This window comes from Neophocaena asiaeorientalis, unplaced genomic scaffold (genome assembly GCF_003031525.2).
Source record: "Neophocaena asiaeorientalis asiaeorientalis breed wild unplaced genomic scaffold, Neophocaena_asiaeorientalis_V1.1 scaffold70, whole genome shotgun sequence".
Lineage (NCBI taxonomy): Eukaryota > Metazoa > Chordata > Mammalia > Artiodactyla > Phocoenidae > Neophocaena > Neophocaena asiaeorientalis.
Window position 1 is genome coordinate 8,172,151 of NW_020175410.1, and position 25,760 is coordinate 8,197,910.

At 43.8% G+C, this 25,760-nt stretch overlaps 1 protein-coding gene across 12 annotated transcripts in view; it reads left to right on the forward strand.

Annotated features, from left to right (window-relative positions):
* The window catches only part of ICA1 (islet cell autoantigen 1), a 144,137-nt gene extending 118,578 nt beyond the window's left edge, over positions 1-25,559 (forward strand). For 10 of the 12 annotated variants that reach the window (XM_024767151.1, XM_024767148.1, XM_024767153.1 and 7 more), the window contains exons 11-14: positions 2,389-2,451; positions 2,562-2,594; positions 12,818-13,087; positions 25,293-25,544. In XM_024767151.1, the coding sequence (XP_024622919.1) occupies positions 2,389-2,451; positions 2,562-2,594; positions 12,818-13,087; positions 25,293-25,414 (488 nt within the window). In that variant the 3' untranslated portion in view covers positions 25,415-25,544. Of the gene's footprint in view, positions 1-2,388; positions 2,452-2,561; positions 2,595-12,817; positions 13,088-25,292 lie in introns of all 12 variants that reach the window. The other 2 variants (XM_024767145.1, XM_024767156.1) reach the window with 2 other exon arrangements.
* The last annotated feature ends 201 nt before the right edge of the window (positions 25,560-25,760 follow it).

Consider the following 25,760-nt stretch of genomic DNA (forward strand, 5'->3'; position numbering starts at 1 on the left):
GGGGAGCATCACTATTGATACTATTTCTTTTACAACAGGTGATAACATTTCTGCTCTTACCATTACGAGTTGTAACTGCCATTTGGGCTGTAGAGATGGTTGCAAAGAGATTACATGATGACATCAGGGGAGTTCGATTTTGGCTGTGTCATGGGGTGTGTATTGGTCATGGTTGGGAACAGATGGGAGAGCTCAGACACTGCTCTTCCAGGTGGTTCCTGGTCCTGCTCAGTACTGAGTGGCACCAGATCCCTCTGGCGTACTGACCCTTATGTGGTCGGAAGAGGGATCAGAGCACTGGTGGACCAGACAGTGTGCTTTGAAGGGCTTGTCAGCTATTCCTGCCTTCTGCTATTACAGCCCCTTCATTCACCGGTGGTTCTCGCATGAGGAGCATGGGGTAGGGTAAAGTGTGACAGAACTCAGGATGGAAAGCTGAGCCTTTCGCTGGGACTCAAATTCTTGGAGATGCAGGGGAAAGTTTTATAGGTAATAGGAAGAGAACTAAAATTATCCCAACCACCTGTTCAGCTTGGCCCTCTCGGAATGTATCTGCCTCTGCCCTTTGCTGGGGCAGCCTTTCCAGGAGACAGGAGGGGACAGATTACACCTTAGAATTCCCCCTCTCTTCCATCTCTTCCCTTCACACTCTGTCTTCCTTCCTACTTTTCCAACCACATCACCTACTTTATTCTTCTCCCATTTACTGCTTTCTTTGCTTTTCCCCCATCTGTCTTTCAACAGGGAAAAAAAAAAAAAAAACTATCACTTTTTTGCCTCTACAGCTTGGCTTCGTGTCATCCCTTCATGCTTGTATGCCTTCACTTACTCATGTACTTGTTCATTTGTTCAGCGGATGTTAATTGAGAGCCACCTCTGTGGCGGACACAGCACAGGGCTCTGGGCCCATGGTGATAGACCCTTCCAGGATGGGGCTTACAGTCAAAAGGGGAAGCAGGTGGTAACCTAACAATTACACAAGTAACTGGGCAACTCCAACTTGGGTGTGGGCTGCAAGGGCGATGGGCCTGTGTGTTAGGGTGACTTCACCTGTTCGAGGGCATCGGGGAACTGGCTCAGTCAAGGCTACTGCAAGACCTATCAAAGCAAAAGAAACAGCCTGGGCAAAGACTATGAGCCAGGGAGGACCAGGGGAAGGTCAGAGGAACAATGTCCTAGAAGTTGACGGAGGGAGTAAGTGGTAGAGGAAGCCAGAGAGGCAGGCTGGCCATGTAAGAGCCTCTGACTGTATTGATCCACACCCTCCAGCCTCAGGATCATGCAGGGCTGACAGCACGAATCCTGTGGGAATCTAAGTAATTGAATAGAAAAATTTTAGTTTTGTGGGAAAAATGTAAACTCCACTTGATTCTATTTCTATTCAAATTATCAATATAGATCGTTTATTTGTACAACATGCGACAGTGCAGGGGGATCACATTTTCTCTGTGTGCCGTATGTTCACTTGCTTGTGGTAGCTGCATAATATTTTGAGATCGTAAATGTTGATTTCCTTATTTTATATATACACAGAATGGAATCCATTATAATGAAGTGCCATCTGTCCTTTATTCTGGGACCTGTAGAAAGTCTAATGTACCTATGAGCAAACCAAGTTTTAAGATCGTTATATTGTGCGTACACATGCACACGCACACACTTTATCAGGCAGAAGGTACAAAGAGTTCCCATATATGCCCTGCCCCCCGCACATGCATAGCCACCCCCACTAGCAACATTCCCCGCCAGGGTAAACAATCAGTGAACCAACACTGACATATTATTATCTCTCAAATTCCATAGTTTCCATTAGATGTTGTACAGTCTGTAGGTTTTCACAAATGTTTAATGCCATGTATCCACCACATGCAGAGTACTTTCACTGTCCTAAAAATCCCCCGTTGCTTCACCTATTCAACTTTCCCTCCCCCAAACTCCTAGCAACCACTGATCTTTTTATTGTCTCCATAGTTTTGCTTTTTCCAGAGTGTCATATAGTTGGAATCACGCTGAATGTAGCCTTTACAGGTTGGCTTCTTTCACCCGTAATCTGCCCTTTTATTTTAGCCAGGCCCACGTGGCTGAGGTTCCTTAGCACACCGTCACTCGATCTTCTAGTACTTAAGTCACACATTTGTCCGTAGAAGAATTGTTGATCAGTGTCATATAGTTTTCTACCAAACAAAACAAGGATTCAGGGCTGTTAACTCAGCATTCATTGAGAGCCAGCAGCTTGGGTAAATTATCATCTGAGGACCCCTGCTTCTGTGTGAGTGAGTTTGTGGATACCATTTCTTCCTGAAGCCATGTATTTACCTTAGCGTTAGTATATGAACACACACACCTTTCTGAATTGGTGATAACCAAATGCATGTGTTATATTTACAGCTGAAGATGGAAAAAGTGTTTTATCTGCCTTAGACAAAAGCTCTATACATAATGCATGCTCAGGTAATCTAGATTAAGGAAAACAACTCAATTTTAGTAATTTGACTCAAACTCCTTACAAAATGAAAATGACTCAATTTTCTTTTCTTTCTTCTCCTCTAATGAACCTATAGATGAACTATTAGACATGAAACTCGAGGAAGGTGGTAAGATTTATGCATTTCTTTGGGGTTATAATTTGTTTAATATTTTAAATACTGTTGTTACATGCAGGAAAATGTAATTTTTATCTTTTGAATAGCTTTGCATTCCCAAGCAATTGTTTTTAGGTGACTGTCATTTGTCTTTATAAGTGACTTCAGATATGCTCAAGCACAAATAGTATATGTAGATCTGTCATCTTTAGTGTAATTACATAATGTTCAAACTACTGAAGCTAAAAGCTATTATATCAGAGGTTGAATGCTGGAGTAGAAAAAAACCATGGCTTTCAGAATCAGACAGACCTGAATTTAAATATGGTTCTCCTATAAATGATCTCTATGGCCTTAAGTAACTTGCTTCATACTTAAACTCTTTTAGCCTCAGTTGTTCTCATTTGTAAATTGGAGCCAGTAGCAACAGTCTTGCTGGGTTATTGCCAGGATTGGAGATCAAGTATGCAAAGGGTCTTTCATCGTCTCTGACACAGGGACACTCTCCAAACGGTAAGCAGAGATGGTAGGACTAGAAATGTTGCCCTGCTGGGACTTCCCTGGCAGTCCAGTGGTTAAGACTCTGCGCTTCCACTACAGGGGTTGCGGGTTTGATCCCTGGTTGGGGAACTAAGATCCCACGTGCCGCGCATAGTGTGGCCAAAAATAGATAAATTTTTTAAAATAAATAAATAGATTATAAATTATGAATTTAGGCAATTTTCAAAAAAAGAAAAATCTAATTAAAAAAACAAGAAAGAAAGAAATGTTGCCCTGCTGATGTACTGTGCTTATCTTCATTGAACCTTAGTTAAATGCACAGGGAAAGCTTGCCTGGCCAGGTCCCACACCCAAGTTCACCAGACCTAAAATCATTTACTAAATAACCCCCCACAAGAGATTCCAGAACTATGGATTTGGATGAGACATGCCTAGTCTTAAGCGATCCCAAGAAATTGAGTGTGTTCAGCTTGGTCATAGCCTTTGCTTTCCATCCTACCCCTGAGATTCTCAGCCAAATTCTAGAGCGTCCCTTGCCCTGGGTGGCTGGCATACCGTCTGCCCTGGTCTTACAGGTTTCTTACAGGACTAGAAGTGGGCCAAGGTCATCCTGCCAGCCCCAGTTACCTAGGGCTGATGATTTTCTCTACTCAGTCTTTGCTTGATTTGGATTTAATTCCCAGAGTGTGAGAGGAGAAAGTCTGGAAAACAGAGGACATTGGTTAAAGTTTTTTTCAAAATTGGAAAGGCATCACAACTCTAGGATTAAGTTTCCAAGACTTTAAAAAAAAAAAAAAAAAAGTTTCCAAGGCTAAGGCATATAAACTTGAGGGCAGAAACCCACTTTCCTTATTGATTTTTCATTCTAGGCAACACACTGTGCAGTATTTCATGAATGTCCATGCATATTTATCAGAATGTCTACTTATTTGTAAATACTGAAATCACACCAGGGTATGAAAGTAAAAAAGCAAATAATTAATGCAGATTGCCATTACATGGCCTATATTTTCATAAAAATGTTTCTCCCTTGGCTTAAGGATAGAATATTTTGATGAAATAAAAGTGCTTTTAAACAAATTATTTTTTGGAGGGGGAATATATTGCAGTCTCACAAAGGTGAGAAAAGGATAATAATGTAACAAGTAATAGGTACCCACCACCTAGTTTTAGCAAGTCTTAACATTTAACAGATTATTTATAATTATACATAAGCTTCAATTTATTTTGATAGGAATATGATTTATCCTATTCCCAACCGCTTGTTTATATAGTTTGCTCTTTGCTTTTATTATCTCCTATTTAATTTCATTATTTTAATAAACATAATTTTTGAGTAGGTGGTATATTCACATTGGTGCAAAAATCAAAATGATATAAACGTATACAGTAAAAAAAACAAAAGCAAACCTCTCACTCCCATTGCTGCTGCCCACTCTCCTCTCTATTCCAACATTCCCATCCCTTAGTGCATCCCTCCAGTGTTTCTTTACACAGACACAAGCACATTTGAGTCTATAGTCTCGTGTTTCCCTGCTTCTTCCAAAAAAAGTTTCTTGGTTTTGGTTTTTGACTTTTTAAACTTGGTTATAGTGGTACAACACTAACCCAGTAGCCATGCCTTTCTTCACAGAATTAAGTCAGAAATGCTAACTGCCCAAGATACAGGCTTACTTTCATGAGCTTCTTCTAACACATGTGCCAAGATATGTTGGAATAAGATTGATATCTTTCTCCTTATTTAAAACACCTCATTGGTTTGTAGTTACAATCTTTGTTTCCTAGAATTGTGGCTCATATACTTTTTTTTTTTTGAGCACTCAACTTAATTCTGAAGATAAAGAGATGAATGTGCTCTTCCTCAAAATGTGTACTTTTTCTCAGGCAGAAAAATTGATTTACAAATTTTCTTGGTTAAATGCAGTGTCACATAATTTCTCCTTTCCCTTTATCTCTGCCAACCCACAAAGCCCCCCTTGAGTCACCAGCCGTGCTTTCCCTCTATCTGCCTCTTATGCGTCCGCAGCCCCAGGGGTAGCATCAGCTTAAAAATTAACATGGCCACGAGTATAAAAATATTCTCTCAGTGTACAGAGAACTTGCGGTGATGGAAGAAAAGAATACTCTTAATTAGTTGACTTCCAAATGTGTGCCCTTCGGAAAACTGCCAGAAGGCCCAAATCCTGAATTAAAATACTGATTATAATATGTAAGACATTAAACAATCAAGAAATAAAAAGAGCTTAATCCAGGGATGGCTGACTTTATAGGACTGGGGGAGCTGTAAGCTCTAGCACCCTGCTGCTTGGAGGCTGGTTCACTCCCAGTGGTGATTCTGTTGGACAAGTCATGGCTAAGCCCTGGTACAGTGTTATCAGAGAGCAGACCGCTTCTGTCTACAGCAAGGACACAATTCTTCAGGAGCCGTGGCCCAGAAAATCACTCCGACTCAGTGTCATAATGAAATGTGTTTTCTCCTACTAAATAGATAATGTAATGGAAAACCAATATTTGGCCAGTTTATACAAACATTTTAAATGAAAAAGAAACTGAGTGACATTTTGAGATACTTGAAAGTGGCTCTGAAATCACCTTGTGACCACATGTGACAGTCCTTAGTCTCAATTCACAAGTTATAACATGTAAAGTCTTGTGTTCCTCAAAGTTGGGCCAAGAAAAATAACTCTCAGATAACTGAACAGAAAGTGGTGGGATAAAGTAGAAGAGAGTTACATGAATTCAGCTCACCTAAATCTCCTAACTCGGCCTTATCCAAAATATCCCTCTCTAGGACAGGACTAACTGGACCAATTTTAAAATGGTTTAATTGTTCATATTACAATGAAAATGTTTGTCTTTGGCTGCTTCCTTGGTTTCTATCTCCAGATTTGCGATTCTAAATTCTGGCCAATTAGCAAATGACTGAGACACTCACTCACTAGCTCCCATATGTCTGGATGAGAAGCTTTAGCCTGGAGCAGTAATATGCATTTCTGTCGCTGCATCCAGGTCCTGCCCAGTCATTCAGAACTGTCTCCTGTACTTACCTATATATAGCTAACTAGGGGTCCCATTGCTTCCTCACAGCCATGTGTCAAACACTAAGCTCATTATCTTTTCTCATAAACTTTCCCTTCTCCCTGTCTCCCTCAGTCTCCAAGGGAGAAAACTGCTGGCTTGGTTCCTTTCATGAGATAATGGTGTACTTTAAAACCAAATACTGTTCTTATTTGATCACCTTATAGTCTGTAATGTTCTATGTAGCTTTACCCCTGCTCCAGGTATCAAGTTTTCCGGTAATACTGCTTGCTTGTTAAGCTCTAATGCTACAATGGAGGAGCAGGCTTATCAAAAAGTATTTTTTTTGTTTTGTTTTGTCTTTGTTTTTGTGGTACGTGGGCCTCTCACCGCTGTGGCTTTTTCCCCGTTGCGGAGCGCAGGCTCCGGACACACAGGCTCAGCGGCCATGGCTCACAGGCCCAGCCTCTCCGCGGCATGTGGTATCTTCCCGGACCGGGGCACGAACCCGTGTCGCCTGCATTGGCAGGTGGACTCTCAACCACTGTGCCACCAGGGAAGCCCCAAAAAGTATTTTTTGAGTGCCTACTCAGGGTCTAGCATTGTTGGGATTTTTTTTCTCTGATAGGGGAGGGGTTTTTTGTTTTGTTTTTTGTTTGGGGTGTGTGTGTGTGTGTCCCAGAGGGTGGGTTTTCCTCCATCTGCTATTACTATCCATGTCTTTTTTCACCAGAAGGGAGTTTTTAGAAGCAGTATTCTTGAATTCCAAACAAGTACAATTTGTTACCAGAGCCTTTTATAATGAAGACTATTTTTCTTGTTAGACAGCTTTGTAAGGTGGTTTCCTACCCAAGTGTGAGGATAGTGTTGGTGTTTGGGGTTTTTCATGTGTGTTTCAAGCGTGTGGCCTTTACAATTAGTCATAATGTTGAGAGTGGGGACCAGGGAGCAAACCAGAGTGTCTTCCTGTTTCACACACAGATGAAGGGAACTTCTGTGACATTTATCTACTTGTTTTCCTGTGCTCTCATTTTGGGTCTGTGTAGTTTTGTTTCCATCTTCTGTGTTCCTAATTTCTGCTGAGGTCATGAACCTCAGTATGATTTCAAAAATATCACCCGAGTGGGCTGTCACCTGGCTCCTACATTAGGTTTCTGTCACCCACACTCAGTCTGAACTTGAGAGCTTCCTCTGAAGGTCAGTTTTCACTCAATGAAAACTCACTGGGTCAGAATCATTGTTCCTAGGGAATGTTTTCCCAGAGGCATAGGGTTTTTATTTTTGAATCCTTGGGCAGGGCAGGGCAGGGCAGGGTAAACGTGCTAAGTGGTTCTGTCATCTCGACCATTCTGCCATGGTGCCTGCAGCTGTGAGCTTTGCCTAGCTACCAGTGGAGCCATATGACCTTAGAAACCCTACAAACTTTACAAAACTTAAATATTTGTTTATATATGAGATCCTTAATAGGCTCTGAAGTGAAAGCAGTGTGGTACACTGAAAAAACAATTTGACCATGGGTCTCCAGCCAGATAATTTATAACTAATAAAGTATATGACCTTGAGGTCACCTAGCCTGGGTGTATTTCTCCTCATCTGTAAAATGAGTTAGAGGAGATGATTTATACGATCCCTTTCAGTTGAGTATGACTCTTCTCTTTGGGCATCTCATTGGTAGAAAACAGCAGGTTCCCAGACAGGAAGGCAGGAAAGCATGTTTGAGGAATGGCAGACAGAGGAGTTTTGCTGAATCATAGGCTTCCCTGAAGGCAGTGTCAGCTAGCTGCTGAAAGAGCTGCCTTAAAGCTTGACTGTAGTGGTCCTGAACCCACCATAAGGAGTGTTACTTCACTCAGGAGTCAGAGGGGGCCATTGAAGGTTTTTGAGGAAGGGAGTAATAACCTCACAGCTGAATTAAGCAAAGGTATACAACAGGAGGGTGCCTTTTATGGAGCGCCAGCAGGTTTGCCAATGGGCAAACCCCTAAGGGCCCCCAGGTAGGAATTTGTCATCCAAGTTCAAGAAAGAAGTTGGAGTTGGAGATGGAGATTTGAGAATGTTCCCAAGCAACGCTGGAACCATGAGAACAAATGAGATCTTCTATGTAGAGAATGTAGGGAAGAGAGAGATGATGGCTTAGGAAGAAATCTTAAGGGCAACCAGAATAGGAAGAGGCAGCAGGGAAAGTATTATCAAGGAGATAGGAGGACATCCAAGAGAGCCACTTGATGGGGACTCACAGGAGATGACAGCATTTCCAGAGCGGGCATTAGTGCAAAGTGCTACAGAGGTCAAAGCCTGAGAAAAGGGGCTTGGAATCTGCCATGAGGATCTCTCTGTTAACCTTCAAGAGGGCCACTTCAGTGTAGGTGGGGGCAGGAACTTGATTACAGACAGCCCCAAAAAGGGTGGTGACAAAGTAGAGTGTGTGGCTGTAGAAGAAAGAAGAAACTAGGACAGTAAGTTGACAGGGGGTGTGTGGGGAGAGACAGCACCATCAAGTGAAGATTGACATTGTTGGCTGTGCACACACCTGAGGTCAGGGAGAGGAAGCCTTGGAGAATGAACAATTACAGATGCTGATGTTGGAATAATACTGGGAGCAGAGCAGGCTCCCACAAGCATGGGGAGAGCATAGGGAGGGCTAATCTTGCAAAGGATGAGGGAGTGCATGAAGGGTCATAGAGCTGGAGGCCAAGCAGTGAGAATTTGAGTATGTCACGTGTGTTGCCCTTTATTTTTGTAGTAGTATCTGTGGTTGGGTTACTGATAGGAAAGTAAACATGGAGACTTGAGAGCCAGCAAGGGCATGAAGGGGGCTGGGAGGAGTATCTGTAGATTTGGCCCCTGCAATCTCTTTGTTCATTCTTTAAGACAAAGGCAGGGTGGGGCTCCGTAACCCAGGAGCAACGCTTGCTCATCTACACGGTGGAGGCCGTGACTCCAGTTGTAACTCTCACCAGGCTTCTCTCAAAGAGCTTATCGTATCTCTGTGTGCCCTCATTTTCTCACAGTTGAGTTGAATTATTTCCAGAGAAAATGATAGCATGATTCTTAAGAGCCAACTGACTAGTGTTATTTTTCAAGTCTTGACTTGTCTGGTTACAGACCTAAACCTGTCCTTTTTCACTTGTGATCTTCTTACAAGTTATGTACAGTAATTTCAAGCATCTTAATTATCAGGGCAATAATTAGGAGGTTTCCCTGTTTTCAGGTTCAAGTCAGTGTCAGTTTCATTGCTTTCAGCTAACAAGTTTTCTTAAAAGAGAAAATATCCACAGTGCAGCCTGTTTTAACTGTTAAATAACCAGGACACTAAGTAATAGACCACATTCAATGGTAGACCTTAGACTAAATCTCAATTCAGAGCTAGCTCTGGACAGTATCATCCTCCCCATGGGTCCTTTTCTTATTTCAGTCACTAAATCTGAGTTGGATAGGATAGATTATTAGTTGGGAATCATTCGGTTGGAAGTAATAGAAATCCTTCTCTAAATAGTTTAGCTTTAAAATTAAAAGAAAATAAAAGAATGTATGGATATTGGTCCATGTAACTTAGGTGGATTGACTTTAAGCAAGGCTGTATCCAGGGGCTTAAACACTGTTGTCAGGATTGTTTCTGACTCTTCCCTCCCTGTTTGGCTCCATCATCACTGGGAGATTCAGTTCTGCATCTTTAGAACTTAGAATCCCAAAGAAGAGAGCCCCTTTTCCTTCCAGCTTCCATATTCCAAACTCAGAGAAGACCATCCCTGAACCAGTCACCATGCACTGAGAAATGAAAGACTCTGGCCAGCCTAGGTCACACATCCACCTGGGATGAGGTGGTGAGGCATCTTAAGTGGTATCTCACCAGGATCAGAGGAGAAGGTGTCTCCCCGAAGGGAAACTAAAGAGGGGGAAGAAAGGGATGCTAAGTTAGCAAAACCCAAAGAGGTCTACTCTAAATACCATCGCACAAAACCTAAACAGTAAACACAAAGAGCTCTTCCAGTCTGTGGTTATTTTTGAAAGGCTCTCAAGGTTTATCATTTGTAGTTGCTAATGTTGGTTGTGATTTTCCCTGGATTGACATCTAGATGAAAGCAATGAGGGCTCCCCGAGGCTTTGACTCAGTGGAGAGCTGTAAAGTGACTTTGGGAGGAATGCACATAATTTTCAATGTTCCTTTAAAGTCATCTATTTCTCTAGGGTCTGTACATCGACTTGAATTGGTTCCAATAAAAGGAGTTTGGTTCAGCAATCATCTGGTTTCAGTCAGGCCAGAAAGTAAACCATGAGAAAAGATTTGGGCACTCAGGTCCCAACTGAAAGTAGGAAGTACAGAGATTTGTGAAGTTAATAGATGTAAACAGGGTGATGCTGAGAGAGACTGAGGGAGAGGGAGGAAGGACACCCAAATGCATGTTGATGGACACACCCTGTCACAGCCGAGGTTCCTTCCTTTGTTCACAGCAGTGAGCTGCCTCACCTCTCCTGCCCTGCCTTCCCTACCACGCACAGGCCTAAGTGGTTCCTGTACTACTCTGTCACTACAGAACTGTCTCAGAAGCTTGTTTAGTAAAATGCCATTTTCCCAATCTTCTCACCACCACACCTACAGGCTATATCTTAGTGCAAACCTCTGTGATAACACAAACAAGAAGAATGCTTAAATTAGACAGCTGTCCAATTAAGGTGGTATTTCGCCACTATTTTTAAACCACAGTGATACGAGCATGCCTGGACCCCTCCCCTCCCTGATGGATAGCCAGTCTGCACAGCACATCCAAAATCCCCTCTATCATAGATCTTTCTATAAAGTGTTGAAAATAGATCCAGTAAAGCTGACAGAGATATAAGAGCTTTATCTAATTCATGTGAAGGCTTTTTAAAAATTATCTCATATATTTGAGGGAAACCTGTTCACCTCACTTAATATGACAGTGTCAGCGTTACCATCTAGCTCAGAGAAAATGTAAATCATGATTGTTCCCTCTCTTCATGACTTAACAACAAAAATGTTTGTAGTTTCCAAGTGGCAGTTAGACACCATAACAAAGCCAGAGTTTAAAAAAATTATCAATTCTTGGTTTTCAAAATATGTAGAAAAATCAATGAAAGGTTATAGGGTTTGTGATAGTAATGCCCCCATTCTACTTGTACTCACTCTTTAGTAGTTTGTCATTGTTCATATTCTAAGAATGAATCTCAAAAGTCTTCCTTTTGGACTGGCAATGAGGTTTCAGTTGTATTTCTTTTGATCTTCCTGATGATATTCAAGTGGGCATTATTAATAAAATTTTATAGATGATAAACAGAGGCCCAGAGGGGTTAAGGGTCTTGCCAAAGTCACACAGCAAGTAAAGGAAGGTCCAGGGGCTCCTCCTTTGGTCCAGTGCTCACTCCGACCCTCCAGGGCTGTGTCTTTGGTCTGTGAAGCTCATCCTCTAGTGGTTCCGTGTGTGATTTGCCCTGTTTTCCTGTCATTCTTTCACCGCTACCCTCAGGCAAACCAGACCCGCTTTTCCTTTGTTTTATGCACTTGGGGTGCCGCAAATGAGACAGGAAGCAAGGATGTCTTTCTTGGTCATTGTTAGACTTCCTGATACCTCTGCTCCCATCTCCCTGGGTCAGTCTGGGCATGGTGAGGCTCCCCTTCTCATCCTGGTTGGCAGGGCAGGCTGCCACATGGTGTGTTGGTTGTGAATTTTGGGCTTGTATGGGAAGCTATATAAACAAGGAACTAAGATCTCCAACATGCCTTCAATCCTGGCTTTGTTTCATGTCTGAGAAATGTATTGGTGGTAAATGTGCTTTTATATTAAGGAGAAACCAACACTCTAGAATTTTGTGGAAACTATTTCAAAGCAATTTTAATGATGCTCAGAAACTGGACTTGCTTTGAAGGAAAGAGAATGCGTGAGAACTGAACAAGGGTCCACTTGCCCAACTAGCAGCAAAGCCAATTTACTGGCACCAGGTTGTGGTGAAGGAGAGTACAGCATTTATTGTAGAGCCAAGTAAGGAGAATGGGCAGCTCATGCTCAAAAGACCAGAACTCCATGATGGCTTTTAGTGAAAGGGTTTTCAAGGCAAGCTTAGGGGTGTGGCTTGCAGGGTGTCTGATCAACTCATACACTTCTCTGATTGGTTGGTGGTAAGGTAACAAGGTGATGTTACAGGAATCTCAGTCATCAACCTTCTGGTTCCAACCCGTCTACATGCTGGTGGTCAGCATGCAGTTAACTTCCTCCACTGGGTGGGGGTTTTAGTATCTGTAAAACAACTCAAGGATATGGCTGAGGATATTATCTATAACCCTTGAGGAGAAACTAAAGGTCTTTGACTTTGTTTTATGGCTCAGCTATTATTTTGTCTTGTTTGACTGTGTTCCTTTGTTTTTGTTTTTGTTTTTTTACTTCTCTGATTAAATTTGCTCTTTCGAACTCTGGGAAGGCCTTGGAGACTAAAGCTTTTATACGAACAAGAGGCAGGGGACATGGGCGGTGGGGCTGTCCCCAGGAAGTCCTCACAGGGTATTGCTTGGTTTCAGTGGGACTAGAAATTTAATTCCAAAATTTCTTGAGAGGCTGTAAGGGAATTAAGTTATATTTTGATTAACTTTTTAAAAAATCTAGCCATCACCTGGTCTGTCCCATCCCAACCCCCACTACATTTATTCCCTAGGGCCTGGGCCCTTGGTGGTGATATGTTTCGTGTTCTGTTGCTTTGATCAGCTTGCCTGGGCCCAATGGCAGGGACCCTGGAACCTGAAGGTGCTGACAAAGATGACCTGCTGCTGTTGAGTGAAATCTTCAACGCTTCCTCCCTGGAAGAGGGCGAGTTCAGCAAAGAGTGGGCTGCTGTGTTCGGAGACAGTCGGGTGAAGGAGCCAGCACCCACTGCGGCCCCAGGAGAGCCAGACCCCAAGCCCCAGACAGGCTCAGGATTCCTTCCTTCACAGCTTCTAGATCAAAATATGAAAGATTTACAGGCCTCACTGGAAGGTATGTACCACAGGGATTGAAATGGGTTTTTTTGTTGGTTCATTTTTTGTTTTTTGAAATCCATTGGCCTATTTTTCCTTATCTTTTTTTAATGTTTTATGGGTTTTATCTTATAAAACTGGTGTTTTATAAGATAAAATATAGCCGGTGTCTTTTTTGTTTGTTTGTTTTTAAATTTTCCTTTTATATTCAGTGACTCTTTAGCTCAAATTTCAGAATCACGTTCCAGCTTTAAGATATGTATTAGGGTTTAAAATCTATTTCTTCTCATAATTTTCTCCTCCTGTTAACATTTCCTATTAATCAAAGGCTAGAGGGGTGGTTCTCAGTCTTACTGTCTTACTTTGATTTTAGACTTTTTCATGGCACACTTGAGGGATCAGATTGCCTTCACGGTTGTGGCTTGTTGACTTTGCTATCTCTTCCTGGCCCTCACCCTAGCTGAGTTCTCCCACATACTCATGAGGCAACATTCTCCACGTTCCCGTAGACACGGAGCTTTCTGGGTGCTTTTTTCCTCTTCATCCGGGCTTACCAGTACCCTGAGTATGCCCTCAGCTCAGCTCTTCCTGTTCTGCCTGAAACACATGGCCCAACAGTCCCCTGAAGCCCGACCACGGCAGAAGTAGAGCTTTCTCACTGATCAAAAGTGATCGGCAACATTGGTAAGGGTTTAAGGTACTCCGAGTCTCACCAGCAGCCCACATACTGGTTAAGAATTGCTTATGTGGGGAGCACATTGATTTCGAGTGCAAAAACTAACACTCAGGTTGAAATTTAAATTTTGAAGTTTGAGTTTCTAAACAAACAAACCTTGAGAAGGAAACCATTTTAGTAGTTCAACACTTTTTTTCCTCCTTTCATGCTTTAATTGTAAGACAGGAATCACTGTTAAGAAATTCTCAAATTGTTTTGGTTTTTCCATGAATTTAGGCTATCTCCTTTAATAAACAACGTGTTTATCTGGCACTTAAAGCTGAGAACAAGTGGCAGAGCTGGAATGATTAAGTAATTATGGGCTATTAAATTAAAAAAGAACAAAAAAACACCTCAGGTCTTTGGAGATGAGATCACGGACATGACAAGAGTTGGTAGGCAAGACCAAAAGAAAAGTCTTCACTCTTTTTTATGAAATACGTGATTCCTTTCATCGTCCTTATTGAGTCCTATTTTGTAGCCATTTCATTTATTCTCAGTAATGGAGTTAGAGATAGGAGGGATAACTGCAATCCAAAACTACATCTCTGCCCCAACTTTCACCCCTGGGTTTCACCACCTCTTTTGCTGGGACCTCAGATGAGCAAGGCTGATAAAGACTGGGTTTCACCACCACCCACCTGTGGCAGAAGCACTAACAAGGCGTGGGAGAGTCAGGGGCTGGAGCGGGATCCACAGCTCAGAGATGGGGGCTGCTGGAGACTCTCCAGCTGTGCTGGAGGATGAATCCCCCTGGCGCCCCCCGCTTTGGAGACACCAGGGCCCCTGCTGCTGCCCAAGAGCATTTGGCTGGTGTGGCCAAGTGTCACTCTACTGTGAGCGCCCCAGGCTGACACTGAGAAGTCAGAGCCAAATGCCCTCTTCCTGAGCAGGTAGAGCAAGAAGATCTCAGCTCAGGCCCAGGGCGCTGTCCCCAGAACTCCACCTCAGAGCTAGGACAAGTGTGGTGGCTGTGGGCTTTGCACTTCAGCCTTGCCCCATGGCCAGGAGAAAGGCACACGACCACACTTGGGTCTAAGGAGGGAGGGAGGTGATCTGACGGCAAGAGAGATGCAAGCTCGCGCTATGGAAAGAGGAAGAGGTACTTCAAAGGGAGGCCATTTATTTCTCAGGCAAACAGTCTCAGTGGAGGTTACCACCCCAGTAGCACTTTAGCAAGTTTCTCATTTGTCCAACAAATATTTATTGAGTCCTCTGGGCGCCAGGCACTGGTGATTCACCTGAGAACAAAACAGACAAGGCTTCTGCCTTCCTGGAACTCACATTCTAATGAAGAGGAGATAATGAACAGTAAGCATAATAAAATTACACTGTAGCTTAGAAAGTGACCAACGATGTGGAGAAAAGGAAAAAGTAGAGCCAGAGATAGTGTTGGGGGAACAACAGGGTAGATCAGGTATGGTCGAGGGTCTGCAGGAGAAGCACCGGGGATGGAGTGAGAGAGGGAGGCACTTGGAGAGGAGACGGGTAGGGCCACATAGGGCCTCATAGCCTTTGGAAGAACTCGGAACCATCACAGCATCTTGGACCAAGGATGGACATGATCTGATTTACCATAAAGGGACCATTCTGGCTGCTAAAAGTTTCCTTTCCTCTGCTGGGGTTCTACCAAGATCAATGTTAAAGGAGTTATTTTTGTAACCTCTGAGTTATCCTGTTTCCTTTGTATGCCAAGAGCCATAAATTGAATGTCTATGGAACTCAAAATGACAGAAAGAAAAGTGAACTTCAGTGTTTTAAAGAGGAAGCCCATTCAGCTTCTATACACCTACAGGTTACCAGCAGGCAGCCCCAACAGTTCTGCCCCAGTGATGCCCTCTGATTCAGAAAACCCTCCAAACACGTGTACAGATAAAGAGTGGGCTCCCTGCTTCGATGATTGATCACATAATCCAGTTCTAACCATATTCTGTGCTTTTGTCAGGACTCCCTCCAACCTCCTGAAAAAAGAGCAAAAGGTGGAGGTTGGCTCTAGATTTTTTCCCATTGCATCCATGGTCTAGAAAATCCATCTATACACATGAATTGCAAAAGAATCTAAATAATTATTAAACTTTTGACACCTCATATTGAAACTACTTCCCCTGATTATGCAGATCATTCTCCAAAACTAAATCAAATAAACCACGGATATAAGTAAGTAGTCAAACTAAACGTGGAGTAGGAAGGCTCATTGGCATATTGGCTCAGCAAGGCAAACAGTGGTAGGGAGTTCAGAGCCTGGGTTTTATTCTGTAAACTCCCTTCCCTGCACTCACTTTGCAGCAATTGGTCAGGCTACTCATTCTCTGGGCCTTTGCCTTCTCATCTGTAATACAAGGTATTAGACTCACTAAATAATCTATCAGGAGAGACCCAAGTCATCTGAAGGAGCTTTCTACTTTTCCACAAATGTCATCTTCTTATCCCTGGGTTAACCCCTACTTCAGAGATGCTGTGGTCTAAAACTGTTTGCTTCTGTGACTTTGCCCTTTATCGTGGTAAAATAATAAGAACCAGCACTCCCTATGGCATGCGCTGTGGGCCAAGCACTCCCATGTGCTTTACGTGTGTTAACTTACTTCATCCTCACCACACCCTTCCCAGGCAGGTACTGGCATCATCTCCAGCTTACAGCCTGGGAAACTGAGGAACAGGGCAGTAAGTAATTTGCCCGAGATCATACCTCTTGGTAGGAGGCACGCCGGATTGTGGGCCTGAGCCGCCAGACTCCGGAATCCATGCCTTTCCCCATTCTGTTCTGTTGCCTCCAAGTACCACGTCTCTGACGGCAAACGCGATTCCGGACGGGCTCCCTCAGGCCTTGCCTTGGGTGCTTCTGGAGGAGCAGGGCTTATAAAGACTGTTATCCTGGCTCTGGGCGTCCTGGGTGTGCACAGGGACGGGGGTGGGGGGGAACCACGCAGTCATGCAGGAGGCATGTGGGTGTGGGAAGGCAGGGTTGTGTCAACCGCAAAAGTTGGGTGACATTCCAGAATAGAATATGTGAAATCGAGATTGTCTACAAAAATCTGTGCCTGTGCTAGCCATCGCCCCCTCATTCACTGTAGTGCTGTCTAGCTCAGTCTCTCCACCGCCTTTGTAGCTCTTTGTAAGGTCCAGGCAGAGCTGTATCCTCAGGGGCAGTGTTCAGAGGACAGAGGTGGGTGGCTCCAGGCCACAGCTGCAGATACCTCAGCTCCCTTCCGCACTCCAAACCCCCTCCCTCCCCCTCCCTCCTCCACCTCTTCAGTCTTCTCGCCTCCTTATCTCTCTGCTCTCCTCTGCCTTCCTCTCCTCTTTGGCCTGTGTCCTCACTCTTCTCCTTTGCTCTGGGGAAGTAGAAAGGAAGGGGGATTTAGTAAGAGAACAATGATATATTCCTTCCCCCACCTACTTCAGCCTCTAGGAGAGCAAAACAAAGGAACTTACATTTAGGATCAAGTTGTGCTTAAAAATTTTAAGGAGTTAATTTTAGCTAGACTTTCTAAGGGTTTCTGAAGTTGCCAGCATGATAGGGGCTGGGGTTTTCTATGTCATACAGTGATGAGAAAATTGTACCTTCCTGAGGCCTCTTAAAGTGAGTAGGAAGAGGGCCAGCCAGAGGGGCTGCCTGAGGTAGAGACCCGGCAAGGCTGACGGGCCTCATTAAACATTCTTCTTAATTCCCCACCAACATCCAAAATTTAATTTAGAAACAGAGGCTGATACTGAAAAGATAACCATCTCCTCAAAATAAGTGCACCAGGCCATCTTTTAATTTAGGATTCTGCAAACCAAAGTTAGGGGTCTTGTTCCAGATTCTCAGAAACATACAGCCCTTTGTTCCTTCTGGATATCCTTTTGTTTTACCTGATTCCGAGGTGCTCTTGCCATCTGGGTGGGTTTCCATTTCAAGCCAGTGTAATGGAAAGCTTAGCGTGATCATTCTCTTAGGGTCACCTTTCCTCAACCAGAGCTCTCCTCTTGCTGTTTCTGGCTTAGCCTTGCTCCAGGCTAACATATTTCCAGGACTCAAATGGAATAATGTGAAAGAAGAGGCTGCTGGGCCGCATTTAAAGATAACCTGAACACAGAGCGTGAGCCATTGGCGTTGTTTGTTCCATCAAAGAAGCAGCACTTTCTAAGCCTGCTGGGCACATCCCGAGGTCTTGGGTATCTGCAGAATTTAAGCGCCTCCGTTAGTCCACAGAAGGAACCTTGGTGACCGTCTACTCTACCGTCACTTTATAGATGAGGAAATCAAGGGACCCCAGAAAGGTCTCATGACTTGCCAAGCTGTTGTGGTTTTATCCACCATTCACATAAGGTCTAAACTCCTCAGCTTGGCTTACAAAGTCCTTTAAGGCCTGCCCCGTTCTCATCACTGCCCATACCCCCCACGCCTTTACTTAGCATGACTCAATGACCTGGTTCAGCTGGAGAACCATGTATTTATTACGTCTGTAAGCTGGACTCCAGGGAGTCTGACCCTCCCCTCCTCTCGGAGCACTCCACCCACCTGCATGTTCTGCTTGTTCTGCTTGGCTAACTTCTCATCCTTCAGGTTCTCCTGTTCAGTGTCATTTCCTCCAGGGACACCCCCCGCAGTCAGTGTTAGGTGTTTCTGCTCTCCATTCCCTTTACACCCAGTACTTAATCATTCCTCCTCTTATTTCACCTCATTGTAAAATTGATTTAATTTTTTGTCTGCTTTATAAAGGTTGTCATGGGCAGGGCCCATGTTTGTGTTGCTTACCATCATATTTCCCGATCATAGCTCAGTGCCTAGAAGAGATGTTCGACAGAGACATCTGGATGGATGGGTAGATGGATGGATGGATGGCAGGCAAGAAGGAAGGGAGAGATCAACTGACATCGAATCACTAATAGGAAAGAAAACAGTCCTAAGACAATCTCAGGGGTTGGTTCTCATGTCTGCTGACTTATTCAGAAATCGAGATTCAACTTAGATTTATTGAGGGCCTGCTCTTTACAGCCTCTGTATTCCCTCATTTCACCACCAAGATCCCATTTTATCCATACAACAACCTAATGAGGCAGGAATTTTTATCCACCCTTTGCAGGTATGGAAACCGGGGCTCAGAGAAGGTGTGCACAGCAGGCTGGTGCTTGGCCACCAAGACCATGGTCTTCCCACTTTCCCCTTCATGGCCAACCCCACCCCAGAGCGCCCTGGGCTGTGCTCGTCAACCCAGCCTGGGCTTTTGCTTTCCCAGTTAGTGAAATATTACATTCATGGTGAAGTGTTGCTCTGGGTGGTATTATTTTGGCTTTACTTGCTGCTCTAGCTGGCCGGTGTTATTTCTGGCTGATTTATATTTTCCCTTATGTAAGTAAAGGGGGGCAATAAAATTTTATATGTGTTTCCTGCAGACGGGTAGCACAGTTGACATATCACAGGAGCCGACGGCTAGTCTCGGCATCTTGTTCACAGAGCTCTCAGCTTCTCCTGCCTCCACTCTTCACCACCCATCTCCTGACACAATTTCTCTGAGATGGGGAGACATCTTTCCAGCCACACCTTCCTGTTAAAAACGCCTCAGCCAACTAATTAATACCAACTAGAGAACAGTTGAAGGCAATTACAGGAATATTAGCAACAGTAAGTTCTCGTTAAATAGCATTTTTTTTCCTGATAGAAGCCAAGACCTTTGAAGTCTGGCTTGGTGTTCCATCCATAATTACCCTAGTTGCACCCCTCCCCTAAATAATTCCCAAAGTGTTACGAGTGAGGGTGAAACTGCAGCTCAGTTTAGTATTTGCTTAAAATATATGTATAGAGCTGGTGTCACAACTGTAGCATTTTCTCCCCTCATGTGCATATAGTTGGATTGTTAGACTTATGCTTAATAGCTGTTCTGAGGAGAGATTGTGATTTGGCAAACTGGCTGCTGTTTCTGCTTCACATTATGGGACAAGGGAATAGTGATGGGAAACTTTGAGGTATACTTTCCCCATCATCTTAGTCCCCAAAGGGGGATGTCTTTACCCTCATCCTTTTCTCCACATCCTATGCTGCAGAGAAAGCCCCCAAACCCATAGATTCCACATGTCACAGTCCACATATCACTTCCACATGTTCATGAGCGTTTCGATGAGCAATATTCAAAAATCCATAGTTACAAAGGAATCCAATTAGAAGACATTGTCTTTATAAAGGAGTCTGCCATTATAATCCTTTAAATGATAGGCTTAAAAATACAACTTGTATTTCTGGTACTTTAAAAATATGACTTGATATACAGTCATTTTATTTGTTTATAGCCATTTGGGAACATGCCCATCACATAAAGTGAGGGGAGCTCCGTTTTGGTATGTGGCTTTATTTCTGCCTCCTGAAGGAAAGTGTTCCACTTTATACTCTGAAAAAGACAGTGGTTGAACCACCGCTTTTCCAGCATTCTCTGCCACCACTTTAAAAAACAAATGTGCATATTTTTGAAATGGGAAGAATTTTCTCGTGTTCCCACTATTTCAAATAGCATTCAGAGATCCGGGAGCGGTGGACTTCCATACCCCTCACCTGCCTTTTCTGTGCATCTGTTCAGGATCTTTCTGGAAGTGTGGGCCTCCCTGAACTCAGAGCGCTTGACAAGGTCAAGGAGCTTAAAGCTCCAGGACCTGGGAGGTGGGGTCCTGAAAGCAGACCTCTACTGTTTCCGAGGAGGGTCTCTCTCCTTGTCCCGGCTCTGGCTTCAACCAAGATGACCCTGATCCTGACAGAGATGGTGACCGTGGCAGCTCTTTGGGGACCATCTGTGGCAGGGCCTCTCACACGACACTGCATGACAGCTGCCAAGGGTTTGTGCTTCCCTGGGCTCCACCCCCAGCAATTCTGATTTAGTGGGTGATGCCCCTGCCAGTGGCACAGGCACCATACTTTGAGAACCACTGCCCTAAGAGATGGAGGCCAGGCTGCAGGCATTGATGAAAAGTTACACAGGCTCTGCAGAGCACAGGTGGGTCTTGACATGTGGTGTCCAGAAGAGGATTGTAGGGAAAAAGGTAAAATTGACCCAGTTAGATGCTACCTCTTTGAGCTTTATTTGGCACATGACAAAACTCCAATTTTAACTTTCTACATTTACCACTATTTATGTGATTTGGGTGTAGAAGGAAAATGCCCATGGGCCAATTTTCTAGGAAACAGGGAGGTTATGTTACTCCTGGATTACACCAAATACTGGTCATTTTAAAAAACTGCTTTATTGAACTATAATTTACATACCATGAAATTCACCCATTGTAACAGGACAGTTCAAGGATTTCTGGTAAATTTATATTGTGCAGCCATCACCACAGTCTAGTGTTAGAACATTTCCATCTTCCCAAAAAGTTCCTTTAAAATCTGGTGCTTTTCGCTGTTTGTGAATTATGTTAACAACACGTTCAAGTACCTTTCCAATGGATAACAATACTTTTTAAACCCTCTATGTTTTCATTATTTTAGACCCAATAAATAGGTCACAGGCCACCTGCTTCACTTGTCATTGGTTAGTCTTCATAGGGACGTTTGTGTTTACTTGCCTAAAATGAAATAATCATCCAGTGAGTATTATAGCATCTACCGCGCCAAGCATTGCTTTGCCATCTCTTAAAGCTTCGTAAATGTACTTCTCATGATTTAAAAGAGTTCTTCAATACCCATCGTGTGCCAGGTAGTGCACTAAAGGATGTAAAGATGAATAATACATGGTCCCTGCCTTCAAGGGGCTCAGAACTCTAGGAGATGAAACAAAAGTACAAGCTAATCAATATAGTATGATTCTATAATTAGGTCCCTTATCACAAATCTTAGAATGGTAGGGGAAACAAACGGCATTACATCTTATCATTTTTGTGGCATCTACTGAGTGGCTTGCTTGCTTCAGAATCTGGTTTCACTGCCGCAGCTGAACTCTGTCACCTAAACGTGATGTCTCATGGGGGCCTTATCGGAGACAAAACCTTCTCTGTAGGAAACACTGCGACCAGAGCATCCCAGTGAAAGGATACAGTTTTAACCATTTGGACCCAACAGTGGTACCTCATCTGATGGTCTACGTTTCACAATGAGAATCAACAATGGACTTAACCCACACATACCTACCTGTACCACATTAGGTGTTATGGAGCACATTGAAGAAACAGTTCCCTGTCTCGTTGAGAAGACAGGACTTACACATGAAGAATTAGAGCAGACGTGCAAAAGAAGTATATGGTAAAGTTCTGAATTAAATGAGTCATGCTGAAACATCCAGCACAGACAGTAAATACTGGGGGGAAACTAGGCTTGCTTCCCCCAAAGCAGGACTGCTGAATGCCTCTTAATCATTAGGGGCAGGCAGAGCACAGGGGGGCCTTTCAGAACAGTGGGTTAGACAAGATCAATGTCATTTGTCAAGTTAAGGGGATGTTCTTTCCCCTCGTAGATTTGGACTGGACTGCCATTTATTTCTCTGTATTAACTAAAGTTCCCAATTTAAATTAGCTGTATGGAAAATAAATGAACTGGATCATATTGGAAGTAGAGAAGACCAGCCATTCCCTAGTTCTGTTGCTACATTTAATGGTGTTCACTTTTTTAAGCTTTCCCCATTTGTGACAGGAAAACAAGGCACTTGATTTCCTTGCAACACTATTGATAATCTTTGGTGTGACCATGAAATGATGTCACTTGGTAAGAAAGATGGGTATAAAACTGAAAGCAAACATGCTTTAGCCTTAGCAATTTCTCATTTGCTTTTCAAAATGCAGTCTTTCCCCTAGTTTCCCATACTCTTAAGGTGGGCATGATTATACATATCCACTCTCCCCTAAAACATATTCCGGGTATGAGGAACATGGGAGAAGGGTCTTTGCACACCACCCTCCTCTCTCTCTTTGAAGGCTATCGGAGTTGAGAGCCATGTGTGTGCCCCAGGAACTGATGGGGCAGTGTAACTGCCCTTCCCTAGATCTAACAACCTCTGGTTTTGAACATTAGGCTGGTCAGAGAGCAATGTCAATCCTACTTCTCCTCCATGGCCAGCACCAAAGGCAAGCAGTCCAAATGGCAGTAGCCCTGCAGTGAAAGGTAATACAGTGTTCTATCCCCCCTTAAATGACAGTTGCCTTCACTTTCACTGGCCTCACACCCTTTTATTTCTTTACTAATTTCCCTGTGAGCACCTTGGGTTCAAAGGAGGGGCTGCATGGGTGGAGAGTTCGGCATGATCCTAGGAACTAACATTCTAATTTTTTTCCTGGCTTAATGTCCTAATTCATAACTCCCTCTATCAAATCTAATGAGGAAGACTCAAACATGTATCTCCATGTGACTGGGTGCTCCCCAAGATTGGGTGACAACAGTAAGGGAGAAAAGGCCACTGAGGTTGGCGATCCTTAGCTGAAAATACCATTGCTTCCACCAGACAAGGCATTTGGTTAGTGCTTTTCATGAAGAGCCAGGTGTCTTAGTTGTCAAAAGAGGGCCTTTCGAGCTTGTGAAATCTGTTCTTTTGAGACAAAACATCTGCCTGAGGAAGATCTCATCTGTATTTGCAGCTCTCTCTCTTTCTCTGGTCATCACCCACTTTCCCTATGTTGACCACAGGAAGTTAAAGGACGTGTCAATTTTATTATCATCAGAAAGCATTCCCTTGATGTTTTTTAGGTGTTGTGCAAATAGCTGCACCTGGTTTTCCCTCCCACAGTGGAGGTCTGGGGAATGTGAGGACCCCCAAGCCCCTGAGGTATAGTTACCTGGCTCTTCACAGCAGGGCCACACCCACCATCGGAAGGTGCTGGGAAGGGGGGGTGAGCATGGAGGGTGTTTTCACTGGTGCTGTCTCTAAGATACCTTTTTTTATTTTTTATTTTCTTTTTCTTTTTTCTTTTTTTAACATCTTTATTGGGGTATAATTGCTTTACAATGGTGTGTCAGTTTCTGCTTTATAACAAAGTGAATCAGTTATACATATGCATATGTTCCCATATCTCTTCCCTCTTGTGCCTCCCTCCCTCCCACCCTCCCTATCTAAGATATCTTGATGTTCTCTATCAAGAACGCACTAATCCTCCTAAGTCAATCTTGCCCCATACAGTTTCCTTGTGTGACCTCCTACATGACTAAAGAAAGAGAAATTACTCCCTTTTTAAAAAAAAATGATGTCTCCCCCACTCCCGCCAAGCTGTATTGAGATCTCTGAAGTCTCCGTTTATCATATCAAAATAACCCAAGTGTTTTGGGGGCTAACTGCACACAGTGTGAAATTAATGTTACATAATAATAACTTGCACAGTTACTAACTAGTCTTGCTTGCAATAGCTTATCTCTGTAATAGCTGCATTATTATCTCATTATAAAATAATATATCCACAAGAGACTTTGAAAAACAAAGGGAGGAGAATCAGAAGTATAAAGTGATCGGTATACTGTCTTAATGTTTAAGTGCTTTTTAGTGAAAAGATCAAAAGCCCTGTGTATGTTGGTCTAATCCCATCAATATTCTCTATCAGTGTCATATAACCACCTTTAGCAACTTGTGCTACCAATAGTTTTTGAGACTCTTTTCAACCAGATGGCAAGCACATTCCTAGCTGCTCTCAGCTAGAAGGATAACCTGTCAGAGAGACATTTACTTTATGCTTTTGATACTGCCACCCGTTGTAGAAAGAAAAAAAAGCATGGGTCATCCAAGCGAATGAACTTAGATTCTCATGTGGAATGATTTATATAGAGAGGAGCCCCCAACTTATTTGTAAATCACTTGCATCAGGCACTCTTTTGAAAGTGTTCTCCTCATCTGGAAAATAATTAGGCTCTGTAATCGTGGCACTCAAGAAGTTAAGGCAGGTGGTTCGGTGAAAGGACAGCTGAAGGCTGTTCCACTGAGGCTGGAGTGTAAGGGGTATGGGGGCAATTTAGAGCCCAGTGGGGAAGGGGAGGCCTGTCACAGGCCCCCTTCCTCTGATGGGAGAGGGTTAAAGAAGGCAGTGACCTTGAGAGAAGAGGGGCAGTCAGGCCTAGGTGCCATCCCCCCTCCCTGCTTCTGGACCTGTTGCTTCCCCCCCTCCCCACTTCTGGACCTGTTGCTTTGAAGGCTGAAAAGAGTGACACACGGTGTTTCTCTTAACCCAGCAGATTTGAAAAGATTCCTCCAGGAAGCACCTTGCTTGAGACATTCAGTCTGATTTCTGAAATGACTGATATTTCCTGGTGGTGGTGAAGCATGGGGCCTGGGGTTTCAGGCAGCTCTGCGGGCTGTGGCCATCGCTGGGTGGAGGTGCAGGTGTGGGTTAACACAAAGGATCACTGTGCGTTGAACTGTGTAAAGACCATGGTTTAAAAACGTTGCTCAGCCAACCGGCCAACGCGGGGGGGGGGCATGGAATACCCTAACAAGGATTAGCGACAAAGAGCAATGGGATTTGTCGGATTGAGCGCCCTCCCTCTTCAAGGTGCACCTGGACCCACCTGCCTGCAGCCTGGCAGAGGTGGGAGTTAGCAAGGTAGGTGTGCCCACGTTTGCTCTTCTCTCCCCAGAGCCTGCCAAGCCCTCCTCGGACCTGACTGCCTGGTTCAGCCTTTTCGCCGATCTCGACCCATTATCAAATCCTGATGCTGTTGGGAAAACCGACAAAGAACATGAATTGCTGAATGCATGAGTCTGCAGCCTCCAGGAAGGAGCCCACAGGCGGCTCCAGATCAGCACACCCGGGGGCTTGCAGATGTAGGAAGCGATCAGTATGCTGTTTTAATATTTACGTGCCATTTTAATAAAATGAAAGGGTCAAAGGCCCTGTTTATATTGGTATGATTATTTACTTTTATTTGGTCTAAAGGGTTCCTGTGTGTTCTCTATGTGGACCTGACGATAACAGGGTGGTCTAGGAGCAGTTTCCAGGCCCACCGTTTTCCTGCCCACAACTGCATCGTGGCTGCCGACGTGTCACTGGGCTGCTACAAGGTCCAAGTTCAAATCATAAACCTACTTTTTGTTAGGTTTAAATA